Source organism: Lucilia cuprina, chromosome 6 (assembly GCF_022045245.1).
Source record: "Lucilia cuprina isolate Lc7/37 chromosome 6, ASM2204524v1, whole genome shotgun sequence".
Lineage (NCBI taxonomy): Eukaryota > Metazoa > Arthropoda > Insecta > Diptera > Calliphoridae > Lucilia > Lucilia cuprina.
In genome coordinates, this window is record NC_060954.1 from 57,797,765 (window position 1) to 57,819,988 (window position 22,224).

The following is a 22,224-nucleotide window of genomic DNA, read 5'->3' on the forward strand; positions in this document are numbered from 1 at the left end:
CATCCATCTATTCATTCAACTAACTCGCATGTATTTTATTACGATTTTTAAACAAACCTCTAAGACAAATTGCAGACGAGTTAGATGAACAAACATACACACACACACTCAAACACATGGTTTAGTGCAAAAGTGTAATTAACACCACTGGTTAGTTATTTATTGTTGCATGCCAGATTTTTTTCTTCTTCTTTTTCAAAATTTCAGCATATCTGTTGTACGTAATTTACAGTTTGATATATGATCATATTCATAAACATTAACACCCTCTGCTCTAAATGTCGGTCTGACTATGTGTCTGTCTGGTTGTAGACATGCAGACATACCGACATGGACAAATTGTGTACATGAATGAGTTTCGGTCATGGCTGATAGCATCTTTAAGTTGCAGTAAATAAAAATACAAAACGCCAGGAGATTTTATTATAACTCACGAATCAGATAGAAAGAAAGAAATGTATTATTAATGTGAAATAAGTCGAAGTGTTTAGCGTGTGCTTTATTCAATTAAATTCTATCTCTAAATTAAATTTTCTTTTGTTTTAATTTGTAATAAAGTTAAGAGCGGAAAATGTATTCATTCATTCATTTAAAATTATAATTTGGAAAAAAAATTCTATTAGACATTGTAAGAGGCAATAGTAACAAGGGTTAATTTTAAGCCATAATAAATGATTACTTATAGACCAGTCATTAGATTGATCTACATAGATTGTAAAATGATTTGTAGGCCAGATCAGACTAGACAAATCTGAAAAGATAGTTTAATAGACCAGACTATGTCCTGCCTAATCTAAAAACCATACTATTAAGATGATCTATAGACCAGATTATAAGGCGATCTGTAGATTACACAATAGACTTCTCTACTGATTTGTCTAGACTATAGTCTGATCTAGAGATATAGACCATTTGGATTGTCGGCTAGACTGTATTACATAGACAATATTATAGACTGATGGTTAGATCAAACTATCAACTTATCTATATACCAGAATGTAGACTGATCTACAAATTAGAGTATATATTGATGTGTGAACTCTAGAGTGGACTAATTTGTTGATAATGTTATTTATTGATCTATAGATCAGACTGTAGAATGTTTAATAGATCAGAATAAAGTCTAATACACTAGAAAATGTACTGATAAAGGCACTTCACACAATCATACATTACGTACGTAAAGTCTAATGAAATTCCATTCGTAAAACAAAAAAGTGAATAAAAGTCATATGATTTATATTTTTTGTTTTTACACGATTGGTGTAAAACAAGAAAAAAGTAAGATTTGTTAACATAAAAATACATCCCTGATCTAATACGACCTGCTTGTTAGGGTTCTATAGTTGAAACGAAAAGCCGACTTTTCGACTTTTTGCATTTTATGAAAAGTCGACTTTTTAATTTTCCGACTTTTTCCGACTATTTTCGTCTTTGCCGACTTTTTTCGAATATTATCGACTTTTTCCGACTATTTTCGACTTTTTTCGATTTTTTTCGACTTCTTTCGACTTTTTGACTTTTTCCGACTTGTCGACTTTTTTTGACTTTTCGACTTTTTTCGACTCTTTCCGACTTTTCGACTTTTTTCGACTTTTATTTACAAAGTCGACTTTTCGACTTTTTTCATAGACGATATTCGAGCTATCGACTTTTTTGAAACTAAATAGTCGACTTCGACTTTTCGACTTTTTTCGACAAAAGATAAAATTATTATAGATAAGATTTTAAAGTAATTGAAAAGTTTGAGAGCAAAGAATTGAGAAATATTTCAAATATCAAATAATTTTCTTAAATCTTAATTTAATTAACATAAACAACGATTAAATTTGTTTCATTTGTAAAAAAAAAAAACAAGATAAAATAAAAGAATAAAAATCATTTCAAATTTCCCTACAATGATAAAGTATTCCGAATGAAGAAGAAGTAGTTTGTACTTATCAAAAGTTTTGCTGTTGTTTTAAACAAAAACTTATTTATATTTAACAATGAAACAATAGACATTGGAAAAACTTGTAAACTCTTGCAAAGGAAGAGTACGAACGTCAAAGACAGTTTAAATAGAACGATAACAATTGAAGAAAAGTGTATTTTGTTTTTAAAATAACTTTTCCTCTTAAAAGAAATAATGTACATGATGACGCCTTCGTCGGGCATGATAAGAGTATTACAAACAGAAATTGTGTATTTTGTTGTTGAGTGAAGTATATAGTTGAAAAGAGTTCTGCAATACAATATGAATATCATAATTTATTTTCAAATTTAATTAAGAATTTCTTTTATTTTTGTCATTTTTTAGTAAGTCATAGCATAGAAATTCAACCCTCAACGGGGAGTTAGTTAAATAAATTAATTGAAATTAAATGAAGAGAAAAAATAAATATAAATGAAAATCCGTTCAATGCCTTATAATGTTGTTGCTTTGTTTCCACTAAAACTTTAAATTAATTAAGCCAATTGTTGAAATATGATATTTTTTGTTATTTTAAACATTACTTTACTGCTGTAGTTTACTGTTTGACTAAAAACTACTCCTTGGATAAAATTAGTTGTTTTTGTTTTTGTGTACATCTTTTTTTTGTTATTTAACACCTGAATTCCTTTATTCTTTATTATATATTGTTGTTTACTTCTTTTTTTAATTTCTTGTTTATTTTGTTGTACTTATACTTATAAACATGTCCTAGTTGAGTAAAGGAGTAAATACAATGAAGTAGGGTTATGTTTGCAACGTTTTTGTCATTGTAAAAGATTATGGCATTTAACACTTGATTTAGTAATTGTTTAACAAATTAGCAAAGTGTATGTTAAATAAAAAACACATAAGAAAGTTAAGTCGGTCAAGTGTGTTTAAATGATACCCTATACAGATGAATAGATTAGAATAGACATTTTTTTACTGACTTAAAACTGATGTACAAATTAGCTTGATCTATAGATCAAGCTATAGATTATTTACAGACAAGAGTAGAAACTGGTTTGTAGATTGGCCAAACTATAGATTGATCTTTTAAACAAACTATAGAATGACTATAGACTGATCTATAGCCCGACTATAGACTGATCTATACACGGATATTTAGACTACAGTATTGAGTAATCTGTAGACCATACACACTACAGATATAGATCTACAGACCTATATCTATATCTGATCTATAGACTAGACTAGACTATGAACTAATCAGTAGACGTAGATATGACCAGATTATAGACTGATATATATATAGACTAGAGTATTGAGTAGTCCGTAGACCATAATATAGACTGATCTATAGACCTTACTATAGACTAATCTACAGACTAGGCTATAGACTGATCTATAGACCTTACTATAGACTAATCTACAGACTAGGCTATAGACTGATCTATAGACCTTACTATAGACTAATCTACAGACCTTACTATAGACTAATCTACAGACTAGGCTATAGACTGATCTATAGACCAGGCTATAGACTGATCTATAGACCAGGCTATAGACTGATCTATAGACTGATCTATAGACCAGGCTATAGACTGATCTATAGATCAGGCTATAGACTGATCTATAGACCAGGCTATAGACTGATCTATAGACCAGTCTATAGCCTGATCTATAGATCAGGTTATAGACTGATCTATAGACCAAGCTATATACTGATCTATAGACCAGGCTATAGACTGATCTATAGACCAGGCTATAGACTGATCTTTAGACCAGGCTATAGACTGATCTATAGACCAGGCTATAGACTGATCTATAGACCAGGCTATAGACTGATCTATAGACCAAACTATAGACTGATCTATAGACCAGGCTATAGACTGATCTATAGACCAAACTATAGACTGATCTATAGACCAGGCTATATACTGATATATAGACCAGGCTATAGACTGATCTATAGACCAGGCTATAGACTGATCTATAGACCAGGCTATAGACTGATCTATAGACCAGGCTATAGACTGATCTATAGACCAGGCTATAGACTGATCTATAAACCAGGCTATAAACTGATCTATAGACCAGGCTATAGACTGATCTATAGACTAGACTATGAACTGATCTTAAGACTGATCTATAGATGCTAACCTTTCGTCCAGACTATAGACTGATACATTGGCTATAGAGTGATCTACAGATAAAACAATAGAATGATTTTTAGATTATACTATGTAGTGACCTTAAGACTGATCTATATACAAAACTATAGACTGATCTACAGACTTGAATATGTTCTCAATAGTCTAATCTATAGTTCTAAACATAGACCGATCTATAGATTGATCTATAGACAAGACTGTAGATCGACTGATTTATACACCAGAATATAGACTGATATTTTTATATAGTCTGCATGATGATCTACACACCATTTAAAGGTTGACTTAAAGACTGTAACGATTAAGCTTAAGACTGTTCTATACACTAAACTTAAGACATATCTATATAAATTAGTTTATAACTTTAAAATCATAAGAATATTAATTTAATACAAAGAACTATAACTCACCAGTACTCTGTTTTCTGTTTTATCATTTTTTGTCTCCAGTTTAACCATATACTTGACCAATATCTTTGTATGACGACCCAAAATCGATTTAACGCTCTCTGTAAATAAATAAAAGTAAAAAAATAAATTTTAAATACAATATACTTAACAAACGAAATAATAACACAAGACCTTGTTTATTAATAACAATATAAATAATAACCATAATAAAACAGAAATCTTATAATGTATTTAAACCGCTACTTTTTTTAAATAAATAACATCCGACAATAAAATGATGATCCATCCATCATACGCACTTACTCACACAATGTAAATAATACAAATAACAACATGTAGTAATAAAAAAAATAACAGCAAAATAATTCCTGAGAAAAATTTAATATTTCTTAATAAAATGCATAATCAAATATGAATTTTTATACATCAACTGTATGAATATGTATGTATGAATACGTCTGTATGCATACATTCAAATGGTATTATGTCATCGACAATGAAATCGAATCCTCCTCTATTTGTAAACAAAATTTAAACACAATTTAGTAGAAAAAAAGGTCTGTGATTTCCCAGTTATTAGACTTTTTTTTTTGATAAAATGGATAACAGCCAAATCTAATAAAACACGTTTTCAGGTAAAATTTGTATGTCTATTCACAGACACACACACGAACACATATTCCCAGTTAAATTTGCAAATTGTATTCAAATGTTTAATAACAATCCTTAATAAAAATATTGTTTTTTTTTTTATTTCTTAAACGTGAGCCGTTATTATAATGCAAAATTTAAGAAATATTATATGACTTACTATGTCCATTTAACTATAGTATAGAAACGTGCAATATTTGATTTAAAGAAATGTAAATAACTGAGAGAATTAGTAAATGTATATTCATACACATATTAAAGCAATAGAAGCGAAAGCAGTTATCTTTACTTTTGTAAATTTTGTATTACAAATAAGACTAGATTCATCTATTGATCAGCTTCATCTATAACCCTGTCAATAAGCGACTATTTACTGATCTATCTATAAACCAGACCAAAAAAAAATGATCTATAGACCAGACTATAGAATGACATATAGACAAGACTGTATAATGATCTCAAAAGTGATCTTTAGACCAGGCTATAAACTGATCTATTGACCAGACTAGAAGTTTATCTGTAGATTGATTTACAGACCAGACAATAGCCTGATCTAAAGACCAGACAATGGACTGAATTATATACCAGACTATAGATATATCTATAGTCCAGACTAAAAACTAGTATATAGATCAGATTATAAACTGATCTATAGGTCAGAATTTAGACTGCTCTATTAACGAGAGTATTAACTGATCTATAGGCCACACTATAGACCAGATTATAGAGTGATCTATAGTAGGGTTCTATAAATCGACTTTCGAATAATCGAACAATCGACTTTTTGACGAAAAAAGTCGAAAAGTCGAAGTCGACTATTTTGTTCCAAAAAAGTCGATAACTCGACTATTGCCTGTGAAAAAAGTCTGAAAGTCGAAGAAAGTCGAAAAAGATCGATAAGTCAAAAAAAGTCAAAGGAAGTCGAATAAAGTCGAAAAGTCGTAATAAGTCAAAAAGTCGGAAAAAGTTGAAAATAGTCAAAAAGTCAAAAAAAATCGTAAAGTCGGAAAAAGTCGAAAAGTCGACTATTTATAAAATACTTATAGTTGAAAAGTCTTAAAGTAGACTTTTAATTAAATGAAAAAAGTCGAAAATTCGACTTTTCGTTTCGACTATAGAACCCTAATCTATAGACCCGACTATAGACTGTTCTATAGTCTAGACTAGAAACTGATCTACAGATCAGACTATTAAATGATCTATAGGCCAGACTGTAACTATAAACTGACCTATAGAGCAGATTATAGAATCATCTATAGACCAGACTATAGAATTATCTATAGACCAGACTATAGACTAGACGATGAACCATACTATAGAATGATCTATAGACCAGACTATAGACTGATGTATAACTATAGAATGATCTATAGAGCAGACTTTTTACTAATCTTTTGACCAAGTATATAGAATAGACCAGATTAAAGAATGATATATAGAGTGATCTATAAACCGAAATATAGTATGATATTTTAAAGTGTTCTATAAATCTATAAATCAGATCTATACACCCGATTATAAAGTGATCTATAAACCAGGCAATGATCCAGACTATAGACTGATCTATAGCCTACAGACTGATCAGTAGACCAGACTATAGACTGATGTTAATGCTCGACTATATACTGATCTATGGACCAGACTATAAACTGATCTATAGGCTAGATTATATATGGATCTGTAGACTAGACTATAAACTTTAGATCTATTGATATGTCGGACTTTAATGTATAGACTATAGCTTATAGGTCAACATCTTAATTTTCTCTCAGGAATATTTCAAAATAAGGCTCGAGTTATCAATATCATTGCAAATTACTTTTATTTAATTATAATAATCATATTATTAAAATAAACATTAAAATACTAAAATCTACTTTAAAAAAAGTCAAAAACATAACATTTCTCTTATGTTTTTCATTGTTATAGCGTTTTTTTTTTTGGAATTTTAAAATTATTAGTGGCATTGTTTGTCTATTATTTTATTGGCCATTGTTACCGGAAATGTCTCTTACAACAACAACTAATAATTGTGTAATAATAATATAAAATAAAAAATATTTAACAATACTAAAAAAAAATTAAAATCATATTAACCTATGATCTATATACATATTATTAAATATACACACTACACAGATAATATTACCGTCTGTTACCATTTGCCAATGTATGTTCAAAATAATCATAGACATACGAATAAAAAAAATTACATTATATATAAATATAGTGTAAGAGTATTGATGTAGTGTACTCCTCCAACATGTACAAAAATGCATGATGCGTGCTTTCACTATATTAGGTAAGATCCGATTAGAGGGAGTCTAACCTTACGTGAAAAATATTTTTGAATATTTAAACTTATGCTATGTGTACACTGTTGTTAGATCTTACAATGTTGGCAGAAAAATGTACAAACAATGTCTAATAACACTGCCAACATAGAAATTTTGGTTTGTAATATTATCAGTGATGCTTTTTCTGACAACGTTACAAAAGAAAAATTATAAGTTCAGACGATTGTTAGATATTTTGTGAACATTTTACTGACAACGTTGTAAGATCTGACAACCGTGTATCACGACTTTTCGATTTAATATAGAAATTTTAAGAGTTTGTCAGTTCAGAATAGTACCATGATTGTAACTCCTATAATCTGGTCACACCTAGTGTTTATATATTTATTATCATTTTATTATTATGTAGTGCAGTGATATAGAAAAACATGTGATATTTGTTCGTATGTTTCTCTGTGACAAGTGGCATATAAAACGGAAATATAATTTTTTTATTTAATTTTTATAATTAATTAATAATGACATAATGTTTAAATTAAAACACATCAGTACGAACGAAATGAAGTTTAGAAGTTTATAATGACTTGTTAAACTTTTCTAAATTTGTTTTAAAATATATTATGATGTTATAGTATAAAATCGAAACTTAACTTTTCGACAACATTAACAAATTTTAATTAAAAAATTAGAAAACAATCTAAAGATTGAAGCTTTCTTAATTTCTAAAAAAATAAACATAATTTATTGAAAAGCAGGTGTGAAATGTAAATAAAACAATATTATTAATTTTATTTGCTTAAAAACTAAGAGATTGGTCTAAAATAATTACAAGCTTTTTTCCATGAGAGTTTGGAAATAATCTGCACATTTATGGTTCATTGTTTTTGCTTAAGACAACAAATCCCGCCAACACCATTAAATACACAACACATTCATTTCAACAACGCAACCTTTACCATTGTACATTTGTATGTATTGTCATTTATAATAAAGCCGGCTCTTTTTTCGGTATTATAATGCCTAGGAGTTGTGGGATAAAAATAATATATGTATGACACATCCGTTATTTAAGTTTTTTTTTTGTTTTTGCAACATTTTATATCTTTTGCTCTATTTCTTAGTTTATTTTGCACATTTTTTGCTTTTGTTTAACTGACAATTTTGACATGATGTTTTGTATATTTGAGAATTACACTAGAATTGTCATGTTGTCATAAATTCCAAACATTACAGACAAACGAATGAATGAACTCTAAAGGTTTATATCTAAAACTTTAGATAACAAGTTAGAGTTGGATATGTACAGCAACAAGAGTCAGGCATTTACCCTACAATCATTAGATAGTAGTTCAACAGATAGGGCTTATAGTTGACACTACATAGGATATGTAGAACTTAACTAGAACTGAACTAGAACTGAACTAGAACTGAACTAGAACTGAACTAGAACTGAACTAGAACTGAACTAGAACTGAACTAGAACTGAACTAGAACTGAACTAGAACTGAACTAGAACTGAACTAGAACTGAACTAGAACTGAACTAGAACTGAACTAGAACTGAACTAGAATTAAACTAGAACTGAACTATAATTAACAAACTTATGCAGATCTTGGACTAATATTTGGAAGTGTTACAAACGAAATACCAAAATCTATATTTTGGATGCCAGTTATAGAAATAATGAAAAATATATCATGTGTTACTTGCAGTAGCACGAGTTGAAACTTATTATCAGTTTAAAGTTTATGTTCATTGACATTAGATGAATGTATCGGTTGGTACGTCATACTTTATTCATATACATATGAATATATGTATATTTGCAAGTAACATTATTATAGCCGGGTTTACTACAACTTTGTATGTATGTATGTATTTATTTGATACAATGAATTCTTATTGTTCATTGCTCCTCTGTATTTTATAACTATGATTTTCATTTATTTTTTCTATTTCCGTCGACAAACTATGAAGTTTATTGATGACAATGTTGCTGACATTACAGGCGTTTGGGAATGTGTATGGTATGGTATCATGATTATGTTTGCCTTACCAAATGTCTGCAAAAATATATGGGTCACACTTGTATTCTTTTGTATGAGAAAAACAAAATCTTAATCTTTTACAAATTGTTATTTTTTATACTTTTTTTCTGTGAAGCAGCAGATTATATTTTTCTATGGTATTTGTACTTTTGTGACAATTCAATTATAGTTTCTTTTTAAATGAAACTTTTTTTACTGTGCAATCTGAAAACAAATAGTTTTAACATTTGTGGGATTTATGTACACAATGTGGTTTAGAGTTCATTGTCCTGCTGACGGGAAATAAATATTGAAATATAAACTGAAATTTAAAGTGAATATAAGGTGAATGAATTCTAACATAAAATGTTTGACTTCAAAAATTTATTAATTTTATGTCTTAAAAATATAAAAAAAAATCTTTTAAATACTTTTAGTTCAAATTCTTTAGTAACTAAAAAAATATAAAATAAATTTCAGACTTAAAGCAAATAAAATCTTTTTTTCTCTTTAACACCATAAATAGACATGATTATCAAAAAAATATATAAAATAATGTGTTACAAATTCTTATATGACCCAATTACTTATTAGTATACACTTTTATTCGACAACTAGTAAACAAAAAAAAAAAAGAACAGCATTAAGTGAACTAACTAGGTGATGTTTTACTATTTTTTATACGAATTTAATTCGCAGGTATTATAGACACTAGCATACTTTACTACATAAACTAGAATGGCTCACGAAAAAAGTACAAGTGGGTCATCGTGTTGAAATAAAGTTTGGTTCGAACAATCACAATATTAGATAGAAAATATTTTTTTGATTTTGTCATTCCATTTGTAACACTTCAAAAATGGCTATAAAATCATTGTATAAAATCATTATATACATTACAATTACTGAACTAGACCTGAACTAGAACTAAACTAGAACTGAACTAGAACTGAACTAGAACTGAACTAGAACTGAACTAGAACTGAACTAGAACTGAACTAGAACTGAACTAGAACTGAACTAGAACTGAACTAGAACTGAACTAGAACTGAACTAGAATTGAACTAGAACTGAACTAGAACTGAACTAGAACTGAACTAGAACTGAACTAGAACTGTACTAGAACTGAACTAGAACTGAACTACACTTGAACTAGAATGAAGTGAACTAGATCTGAATTAGAACTGAAACTGCTAAAGATGTTGATCTTCAAAATCATCCAGCCTCACTGTTCTGAAAAAAATTTGGGACGTTTTTGTATATTAATAAAAATAGTTCGATTTATTGTAGTTTTGATAACGATGGCTGTGTAATAACCCCCTGAGCAACTTGTAGTTTTGATAAAGATGGCTGTGTAATAGCCCCCGAGCAACTAGTTTGCTTGTACCAGTCTAATAATAAACAAATACAAGTTAGTTAAATGCAAAAAAACTAAACAATAATTTCTTAGTTTAATGGTGTGTGTAAAAAAATTTTAAGAAAAAACAAACAATTTTAAGAATAACGTATAAACTACTAAAGTGTGTATTAAAATGTACATTAAATTTAACAGTGTTGCCAACATAAACAAATAAAAACATAAAATCAAACAATGCCTGAATAATTTTTTGGATGTTTGGGGCGTTTAAAACTGTGATATGTACATATATAAGGCGAAGTGTCATGATGTTCATGGACGTTATGACAGTTCTTAAAAGTGTTGGAAAATTTGTTTAGAATTTAGGAAAGGGAAACTTTTATAGCGGGACAATTTTTTCCTTAATTTGCTTATAGACAATGTGACACTTTTGAAATTACCATAACGTCCATGACACTATAAATCAGTGTGTCATACGTCCATGGACATTATGACACGCCACTCATAAATAGTTTGATAAAAACTAAACGTATGGACATCGTTAAATAAAGTCAGCAAGTGGTTATATATAGAATGTATAATAAGGTGGCAACACTCTATCGCGTACTAATTGTAAGGTACATTAGATACTTTTTACATACATATATGTATACTAACCACACCAACGATTACGACAACAACAGCAGCAACAACAACATCAAAAAGCCACCAGCAACAAACAACATCTTTAGAATAATTATGCGTTGGCAGAGCATTGTATGAATGTTGTGTGTGAGTAAGTATTTCTTGTTAACTGTCTGTGTAATTGTTGTTTGGTTTACTTTGGTTTATTTTGTTGGCTTTTATGTTTGTATTAAATGTTTTTTTTTTCTCTTCAGATAGCTTGGTGTTTATGAAAAACTAGTTTTATAACAAAAAACAAAAAAAAAACTATATAAAACGATTTTCCTTTTTGGCGACAAAAACTGGTGAAATTGTGTCACAAATCTATACCAGTAATACTTAAGCGACAGCAGCAACAACAACAATATTAATAACATCAACATTGCCAATAATAATATAACCACAATAACAATTACACAAATAACAAAAACCACATTAAGTATTTCTATTAATTATGTTTGTTATTAATACTCAAAACATGTCGGTTTTTATTTTAATACCTTTTATTATCTTCTTGTAAGCGCTTTAATTTACGTGAAATTATGAGAATGTTTTTATTAGTTTTAGAGTAAAAATTGCACCTTTGGATAATATTTTTGTAAAGAATCAAAGGTATAATGGACCTAATTATTAGTTTCTTAAAAAAAAAATACAATTTTAGATAACTTCAAAATTTATTTATAAAATTCTATTCAAATGTCAAAAACAAGTAAAAAAGTATGAGTATATTTTTACAATTTTTACTTTTATAAAATTTTTATTTTTTGTAAAGAAACTTTTATGGTGAATATTACCATGGGGGCTAGGTAAAATAATGGACCGATTTCAACCATTTTCAATAGGCTTCGTCCTTGTGCCAAAAAACATGCTTGGTCCAAATTTCATCAAATTATCTTGAAAATTGCGGCCTGTACCTTGCGCACAAGGTTTACATGGACAGCCAGCCAGCCGGACAGACGGACGGACGGACAGACGGACGGACGGACATGTCTTAATCGACTCAAAAAATGATTCTGAATCGATCGGTATACTTTAAGGTGGGTATTGGACCAATATTTTTGTATGTTACAAACATCAGCACAAACGTATAATACCCTCCCCACTATAGTGGTGTAGGGTATAACAATTATGTATTTTAACAATTAAATAAAGTTAGTAGACAATCGTATTATCTGACTAATTTATACATACATATGTATGTACATAATTTAATTGACTTTTACTTAACCTTAAAACAATTAAAAGTTCTATTTAAAAATGGTCATAAGAAAACAAAACATTTATTTAATTATAAAATATACAAGTAAATTTTTATTTCTTTATTTCTTAATGGTTATACAAAAATTTATGTTTATTTGCCATTTTTGGTATTTAGTTATTTCCATTAAAATATAGCATATGTATTTATATTAATTTTTAAACATATGTACGTAAATATTTTAAATGTTTTCTTTTTTATTTAAATAAAACTTTAGAAAAAGAAGCACCATACTATAGACCACAACATGTAAATGGTATTTAGTCAGAACTTGTGAACGGGCTGGTCTATAGGCTAGTCTATAGTCTAAAACAATTCTATATAATAGTGTATGGACTAGTATATAGAATAGAGTGTAGACCAGTCTATAGAATAGAATGTATATTAGTGTGTAGACTAGTCTATAGACTAGTGTATAGGCTATAAACTAGAGTGTACACTAGTCTATAGACTAGAGTGTAGACTAGTTTATAGACTAGTCTATAGACTAGAGTGTAGACTAGTCTATAGACTAGAGTGTAGACTAGTCTATAGACTAGAGTGTAGACTAGTCTATAGATTAGAGTGTAGACTAGTCTATAGACTAGGGTCTAGACTAATCTATAGACTAAGGTCTAGACTAATCTATAAACTAGAGTCTATAGACTAGAGTCTAGACTAGTCTATTGACTAGAGTATAGACTAATCTATAGACTAGAGTGAAGACTAGTCTATACAATAGAGTCTAGACTAGTCTATTGACTAGAGTATAGACTAGTTTATAGACTAGAGTGTAGACTAGTATATAGACTAGTCTATAGACTAGAGTGTAGACTAGTCAATAGACTAGAGTGTAGACTAGTTAATAGACAAGAGTGTAGACAAGTCAATAGACTAGAGTGTAAACTAGTCTATTTCCTAGTGTGTAGACTAGTTTATAGCCTAGAGTGTAGACTAGTCTAGAATGTATACAATAGACTAGAGTGTAGATTAGTCTATATACTAGAAAGTAGACTAGTCTATAGACTAGAGTGTAGACTAGCCTATAAACTAAAGTGTAGACTTGCCTAAAATCTACATTCTTTGTTTAAACCTAGTTTAATATATGTTTTGTGTTTTTCAGTAAACAGTAACGTTACATATCATCTTAGTTTAACTGAGTATTATTGGCCAATTAAACTTAAGTTATAAGTAAGAAAACACAATTAACAAAAACAATAAAACAATGATTTCGAAAGAACAAAACTTATTATTTTAAGTAAATTGCAATTTTCTGATTTGTTTTGTTTGTTATTGTTTTAAATGTTTATTAGATATTTTTTCAAAAATTCTCATTTTACAAAAGCAAACAGCTGTTCATTGTTTTGTGTTTTTGAGTGAAAAGTTGGCAATACTAACAAAGATAACTGAACACTTAAATCCATAACTGAAAAACACAATACTCGTTTAAAGTCCGCCTAAATTTGTTCCGAGTTTAATCTAACAACAAATTAAGCCCAGTTTAACTAATTGGTAAGAAACCCGCCCTAAGTCTAAAGACCAGACTAGTGAAATAATGAAAAAAAAAACTATAAAAACCTCTAAAATTGTTTATAAACAAACCTGTTACCTTATTGTCTATATTGTCAAAATAAATACCGTTACTATGCGAATCAACCGGCAAAATATTAAAAAACAAAAGCTTAAAAGCTGTTATTTCAAACAACAAAATGTTAACAGTTACAACAAAAATTTTAATAAATATTATTAACGAAAAATGAAAACAAATGAAACGTAAATAACCTCAAAGTTTAGTTAATATATTCTTTTGTTTATTTATAATATTATAAAATATAGGTTTAAAAAAAGACATATTTTTTGTGTTTTCATTAAAGTGCTTAAGCAGATTAAATATGATAACTCTAACAATTAGGATTCTAAAGCTGCTAGACAAAGTCAACAGTTTAGATTTTATGACTGAAATTTTTCCGACTTTCTCCGAATTTTTGGACCTTTTTTGCGATTTATTTTAACTTTTAAAACTATTCTTTAGATTCTTTAAGTTTTTCTCGTTTTACGAAAGTTGATTTCTGAAACAGTGATTACGAAATAATTAAATTTATTTTGAAGCAACAACATCACGGTTATTTTTTTAAGTAATTTGTCAAAATTTTTTCACTTCTACAGAAAAAGGTTATTGAAAAATTAAACTCAAAAAATTATTCAAATATTTAAAGCAAAAAATATTTAAAAATAAATCACTTGTAAATTGTATAGTTTAATGAAATAAATGCTTTAATCAAATAATTATTTGAAAAAAATAAATGTTTCCATGAATTAATGCAAATAGATGAATGATAATAATACGTGTTACATCAAAGTTTAAATTATCGGCGATATTTAAAAAAAACTATAAAAATGTTAGCATTTGATTTTAAGTAAATCTTTGTTAATAACTATTCAATACTTTAAGAGTTTTTTTATAATTTAAAAAAATTAAGCCGTTAACTGAGGTAGAGTATTGCAGTTTATTTACTTCAATAAACATCTGTTAAAAATTGTATCCAGATATCGCATGAAAACAGAACAATACAAAAAAATTAAAATCCACAAAAATTAAATATTTAAAGCATTGAAAATAAAAAATAAAAACACACGAAAAAAAACATTTAAGTGAGTCACAAAGCTTTAAAATATTCTGATATTTGTTGAAAACAAAAACGCAGTGAAATGTGAGATGTAGCTGAATATTATCAAGGAAATTCTCAATATATAAAAATATAAAAAAAAACAAACAAAATAACTACAATTAAATTTGTATTCTCTGGCTGTAGTAATTCAGATATTTTGCTTTATGTATTTACTAGCTATACCCAATGTGCTTTGCTACCCTCAAGACTACATAAGATTCTAGAGCAATAGATAGATAGATAGATAGATAGATAGATAGATAGATAGATAGATAGATAGATAGATAGATAGATAGATAGATAGATAGATAGATAGATAGATAGATAGATAGATAGATAGATAGATAGATAGATAGATAGATAGATAGATAGATAGATAGATTAATAGATAGATACAACTTAAGCTAATTTTTACAAAAATATGTATCTTTAAAATTCCCATTATCGAATAACACATTCCAATTTACACATATTTAACTTCTAGTTACAGAAACCCCCTTAAAGAAAATCTTTTGAAAACTACCTGACGATATAAAATTTCCATAGGCAACATTTATCTTCTTAAGAGTTTTTTTTTCTGAGCAAGAACCCCAAAAACAACAAAATTATTCCCCAATAAGTAAGAAACAAATTGTATAAATAAAATGTGTAAAAAAATACTTGAGATGCACAGAACTGGGTTAATATTCAAGTTAAATCAATTCAAAAGAAATTTTATTAAAAAAAAAAACAAGTGAGAATGTATAGTTGGGGGCATGGCCGACCATATGTTACACTACACCAGTGAATGTGAATTTTTTAAATAATAATTTTTTTGTCTTAATTTCGAAATATTTTAACAATTATATAAATGAATTTTGACCTTCAGAAGATGACTTTATATGGGGGCTAGGGTCAAAAAGAAGACACCATCAATTCAAAAATAAGCTGCATCAGTAAGATTTAAACTAAGTTTTACCGAAATTTGAAGTTATTTAATCACATTTAACATGTTCTAGCCCACATAATGGCTGTATGAGAACTAGACAAATAAGGAATTTTAGTCATTTCTTGGTAGTATATGTGTCAAATTTCATTACAAACCTCAGCACAAACCCATAATACCCTCTCCACTACAAGTAATACAACGGTCAGCCGGTATTTAGCAAAATGAAAGAGAAAAGAAACAAAAAGATTTACTGTTTATAAATTTAAATGAAAATATATTTGCTTTTTTTTATTTAAACAAAAAAAATAAAATAAATATTTCGTTTTCTTTGTTGATTTTATTAAGTGTTGCTTTGTATTTTGTTAAATTTTTTTGGAATTAACATATTTTAAACTGCTATCTAGGTCGTCCTATAAAAAACAAACAATATTTTTATAACAATTTACTTTGGCAAAATTGTTGCTCTTATTTTCTTATTAGTAATCGAATTGACCAGCACAATTTGTAGACTCGTATCAAAAGTAGAATTATCCAGGCAGTTTATAGGTTTAGAATAGACGTTGACATATTTACCGTCAGTCGGAAGGCAATTAGGGTGATATCAAGTAATGCGGTTAAATTTTAAGCATATCTTATAAGGTTGAAAGATTTGATAAGGAACGGACATGAATGTGCTAAACGTGAACACCTGCCTAGACGGCCTTATTTCACGGTGGTCTTTTTCATCCACTGGGTAGACTTGAACCCGTACCTTATCCCGAAATATTGACTTTACCTTACATCAGTTTTTTAACCGCAACATACTCTTCCCACAGCTACTACGTGAGGAACCTCAACCAACTGACCAACCAGGACATAGTATTGCGAGCAACTGGCCACCCGTAGTACCAGATTATGCGGACCTCTTTTCAATCTGTGCAAGGACTAAGCCAGGCAGTAGACTGTAACCAATTTAGTCCCGGCCAGACTAGAGGTATTGGCCACGTCTTTATATCCCGGAATTGAAATAACAATAAGGTGGAGGCTTTACCAAGGTAACATGCCCCCGGGGGGTAATGTACGGACAATGAAAAGTTATTGTCAGTTTAGACGTTTGTAAGTAATAAATTTTTTAATAAATTTTTCTTTCAACAAAAATTGTCAGTTCACACTGTTATCAGATTGTTCTATAACGAAAGTTGCCAGATTAAATTTTAGATGTATATGTTCTTTTAATGCACCGTGTTGCCAATCTGACACTGATTCGCATATCTGACAATAAAAAATGGCCGTACAATTATCTGGCTACGGCAACGTAATGTGTTTCAAGTTCACACGTTTTTAGAGATTTTGTGAACATTTTTCTGCCAATGTTATAAGATGTGACAACCGTGTATACTTAGCTTAAGACCGTATTGGATAATAAGGAAGCTTTTACCGATTACTCTCACAAAGGTAAACATTCCAAGTTCATGCGTTTTTTAGAGATTTTGTGAAAATTTTTCTGCCAACTTTGTAAGATCTGACAACCGTGTATACTTAGCTTAAGGCCGTATTGGATGACAAGGAAGCTTTTAACGATTACTCTCACAAAGGTAAAAATTGCAAGTTCACACGTTTTTAGAGATTTTGTGAAAATTTTTCTGCCAACGTTGTAAGATCTGACAACCGTGTTTACTTAGCTTAAGATGATAAGGAAGCTTTTAACAATTACTCTCTCAAAGGTAAACATTGCATTATATATTTTCCCGGCCAGTTGGGAGTTGTCATCATTAAAAGAGCAAATTTACTTGCTTTAAGAGGAAGGAGATCAAGGTAGTTAACTTGTCGAAGGCAAAATCATTCGATGCAACAATGGCCTAATTGAAAATATGGGCGAGAAAACCCTATAAGTTCGTTAGAATTAATGAAATGGTGCATAGAATGACAAAGGTCCTATGGGGGACTCTAATGTTGTTTTTATCAATATTTTCCATAAAAATGGAGCGCTATGAAATACATTTAGGGGCGCTAAATGTATTTCATATAATATTCTTTTAAAAAATAAGCAACTGGTAAATCGGTATAAAAACGATATATCTTGCCCTTATGAAGGTCTTTAGTAAAAATGACAAATAAAACAGTTATCAATAATTGCAAAACTTATATAAATAATATAAAACACAATTTGCAACGATATATAGATTACCTATCTCTATATAGATATGTAATCTAATATTTGCAAATCGAGTTTTAAGGGAAATCATAATTTCATAATGAGAACGTTTTAAATATTAAAAAAATATCAATAAAATTTTTATGAACTTTAAAGTTTCTTCTACTAAGTCAATTTTCAAAAAAAAAAAAAAATGCAAAAAAACACAAAGAAATATTGCGCATTGTTTTCTTGTCCCTCTATTTATAATTCTAGGAATTTACAAATATTTTATTATTGACTGATAAGAAAATAGAAAAAAAAAACAATCAAATATTTAGTTTAAATTGTAATTGATTTGGCGAAAAATGTATAAGGTGCGGTTGTAGATTATTATATACATATGTGTATATTCTTTTGTAAATATTTTTTAAGTTCATCCATAATGGCCAAGTTGAAGTAGAACAAAATATATAAACAAATACTTAAAATATTAATTTCTCTTGCAAACTTTACAAAAATGTGTTTATTCGTATAAGTAAATCCGATTTTCATTATAGAGCTAAATGGAAACACCAAAAAAAAACCTTAAATTAAATGACTCATATAAGTAAATAAAATGTGTGTAAAGTTTAAAAACAATTGTTAAGAAAAATGTTGTACATAAATAAAAATAAATTAATTTAAATCATTTAAATAAGTGTTGTTTATATTCATAACAGCGGTAATGACCGATCATATAACTACATACAGTAGAGGTTGTCGCGTTCCTCAAATTTAATAGTTGTCAAACTTTAATTGAACTAGAACGGAACTAGAAATGAACTAGAACTGAAGTAGTACTGAACTAGAACTGAACTAGAACTGAAGTAGTACTGAACTAGAACTGAACTAGAACTGAACTAGAACTGAACTAGAACTGAACTAGAACTGAACTAGAACTGAACTAGAACTGAACTAGAACTGAACTAGAACTGAACTAGAACTGAACTAGAACTGAACTAGAACTGAACTAGAACTGAACTAGAACTGAACTAGAACTGAACTAGAACTGAACTAGAACTGAACTAGAACTGAACTAGAACTGAATTAGAACTGAACTAGAACTAAAATAGAATTGAACTAGAACTAAACTGAAATAAAACTAGAACAGAACTGATATAAACATCACAATACCCTTTAGTGTTAGTGTAGGGTATAAAATCATGTATTTGACTAACACTTTACCTCTATCTTTAGTTTTAGTTACATCCAATACTTGTAACTCAATTATGCGGCGTAAATAATCACCAATATGATTCATCAATTCTTTTGTATACATTTTGTTATTGTGTTTTTTTTTTTTTGCTTTTATTATTTTTTTATATATTTTTTAATGTTTTTAACAAATTTTTCACACTCAAACACGTAGTGTTACAAACAATCGCATATTTATTTTTGTTTATAATCAATTATATGCAAAAAAAAATAAAAGATTTTATTATTTCTGTTAATTTTTATATAAATTTCTTTAATTTCAACATTATGAAAAATAATTTAATTATTTTGTTTTTTTTTTTTTTTTTTTTTTTGAAATAAAGACAAATAAGTACAGAAATATATTGTGTACGTTAACGATAAGTTGCAATGAATGACTAAGAAGTCGCTCTTTGGAAAAATAGCTTTTTTTAGGTTTGATGTACTAGTTTTTTTGAGAATTTCTTTATTTATTTTTACTGTTATCAGTAAAACGATATATATTTGTTTTTATGTTTTTTTTCAACATTTTCTAGTTTCGAAAAAGCTTGCTTTTCTGTAGAGAATATATATAAAGCTAAATACATAAATATATAGAGTTCCCCATTCATAATTGATAAAACTGAAGAAGCAAGATATCAAGTGAGTATGATGTAGTACCTTCAACCAAGTAAACAATTAAATTGACAATTTGTTTTTAAAAGTTCTCAATTAAACTAAGAGAGTTTGGTATTGATAATAAATTGAATCAATATACTGTACATGTACAGTATTGTTCAAAAACAAAGTAATATTTTTCAAAGATACATTTAGAGAATTTTCAACAGGCAGCTGGACAGACAGGCTAACATGACTAGATTGTCTTAGTATCTAATAAGAACCCACTATTGTTTTACAATTGAAATTATAAAATCAATATCTTGAACCTTATAGTTTTTTAAAATTTTATTAAATTTAATAAATATTGACAGGACTTAAGTAAACCTCTTGTTCTATAACTTAACTATAATGACAACATGTCTTCAAGATAATTGATTTTATTAAATAAATTGAAAATGTAAAAAAATCAACTTAAAATAATTGATAAGTCACGTCGGCATGAGGTCTTTAAAGAATTAATTACAAAAGCTTTTTGTGGTCGATAATTTGGTTATCAACTAAAATGCAAAATATAATATAAATAAAATAAAATGGAATTATTAAAAATAAATATATATTATATAAACAAATTGTCTCTGTTAAATAATTAAAATATAAAATATAGTGTAAACTTAACAACACTTTAGGAAAGTTAACACAGAAATACATGGACTCGAAGTTTACTTAAAATGTTTTACAAAGAATTAAACTAAAGAGTCATTACCAACAATGTAAAGTCTTATAATAGTTAGAACCTTATTAAGGGCCTTAAAGAAACTACCGATTTATATAGGTCCACAATAACATCTAAATCCAACATTGATTTTAAATCAAACGAATAGAATCCTTAAGATTATGTTAGTGTAGGGTCTCGAAAAAGTAAATAAAAACAAATAAAAAAAATAAACACAGAAAAAAAAATCATCATGAATAAGTAATAAGAACAAGGTTATTGCACTTTTTTCCGAATCAACAGCAACGACAACAACAACAAAAGACCTTAATGTTGTAATAGCTACAATATACACATGCTTGATGTTAATGTTATTACTAACTATATTATAAACATATGTGTATGTACATATAGATAGATTCTTGTCATAAAGTAAGAGCGATAGAAGAGAGATATACTCATATACAATGTTTTTTTTTTACAATTATTATCATCTAATGTTCTTGACAACTACAACGATATGATTATACTAGTAGTTCAACATGATGTACGTTAGTTCTCTGACATTATTATTATCATTATTATCTAGCTGAAATGTGGATGAATTAATGAACGTTCGGTTGGATGATTGTAAATATGTTTGATCTGAATGTTTGTAAGAAATTTCATTTAAACATACATATTAACATTTATAGTAGTATGTACATTGTAAGTATGTATGTAGGTTGTATATATATACATATGTATGTATTGCACAGAAAAAGTAGGCGTTCAATTACAAAAACAAATATAAACATTTACAGAAGCAACATTGTAGAATCAAACAAACAATAGAAAATGATGACAATATTTGAAAAGTTTATCACCACTAGCATCCGACCAGAAAAACTTATGATTACACATACTATATGTAAAGGTATGAAGAGCATAAAATTTTGAAAATAGGAGCATTAATCTGAGTTCTATCTGTCTATTTATCTATCTATCTATCTATCTATCTATCTATCTATCTATCTATCTATCTATCTATCTATCTATCTATCTATCTATCTATCTATCTATCTATCTATATATCTATCTATCTACCTATCTTTCTATCTATCTATCTATCTATCTATCTATATATATATCTATATATCTATCTATCTAAATATCTATCTATCTATCTATCTATCTATCTATCTATCTATCTATCTATCTATCTATCTATCTATCTATCTATCTATCTATCTATC

The 22,224-nt window shown here is 28.2% G+C and overlaps 1 protein-coding gene across 14 annotated transcripts in view; it reads right to left on the minus strand.

Annotated features, from left to right (window-relative positions):
- The window catches only part of LOC111684896 (F-actin-uncapping protein LRRC16A), a 60,075-nt gene that overhangs the window by 29,951 nt on the left and 7,900 nt on the right, over positions 1-22,224 (minus strand). For 8 of the 14 annotated variants that reach the window (XM_046953605.1, XM_046953606.1, XM_046953601.1 and 5 more), the window contains one exon: positions 4,500-4,597. In XM_046953605.1, coding sequence (XP_046809561.1) covers positions 4,500-4,597 — 98 coding nt within the window. Of the gene's footprint in view, positions 1-4,499; positions 4,598-19,668; positions 19,971-22,224 lie in introns of those variants that run through there. The other 6 variants (XM_046953611.1, XM_046953598.1, XM_046953610.1 and 3 more) reach the window with 5 other exon arrangements.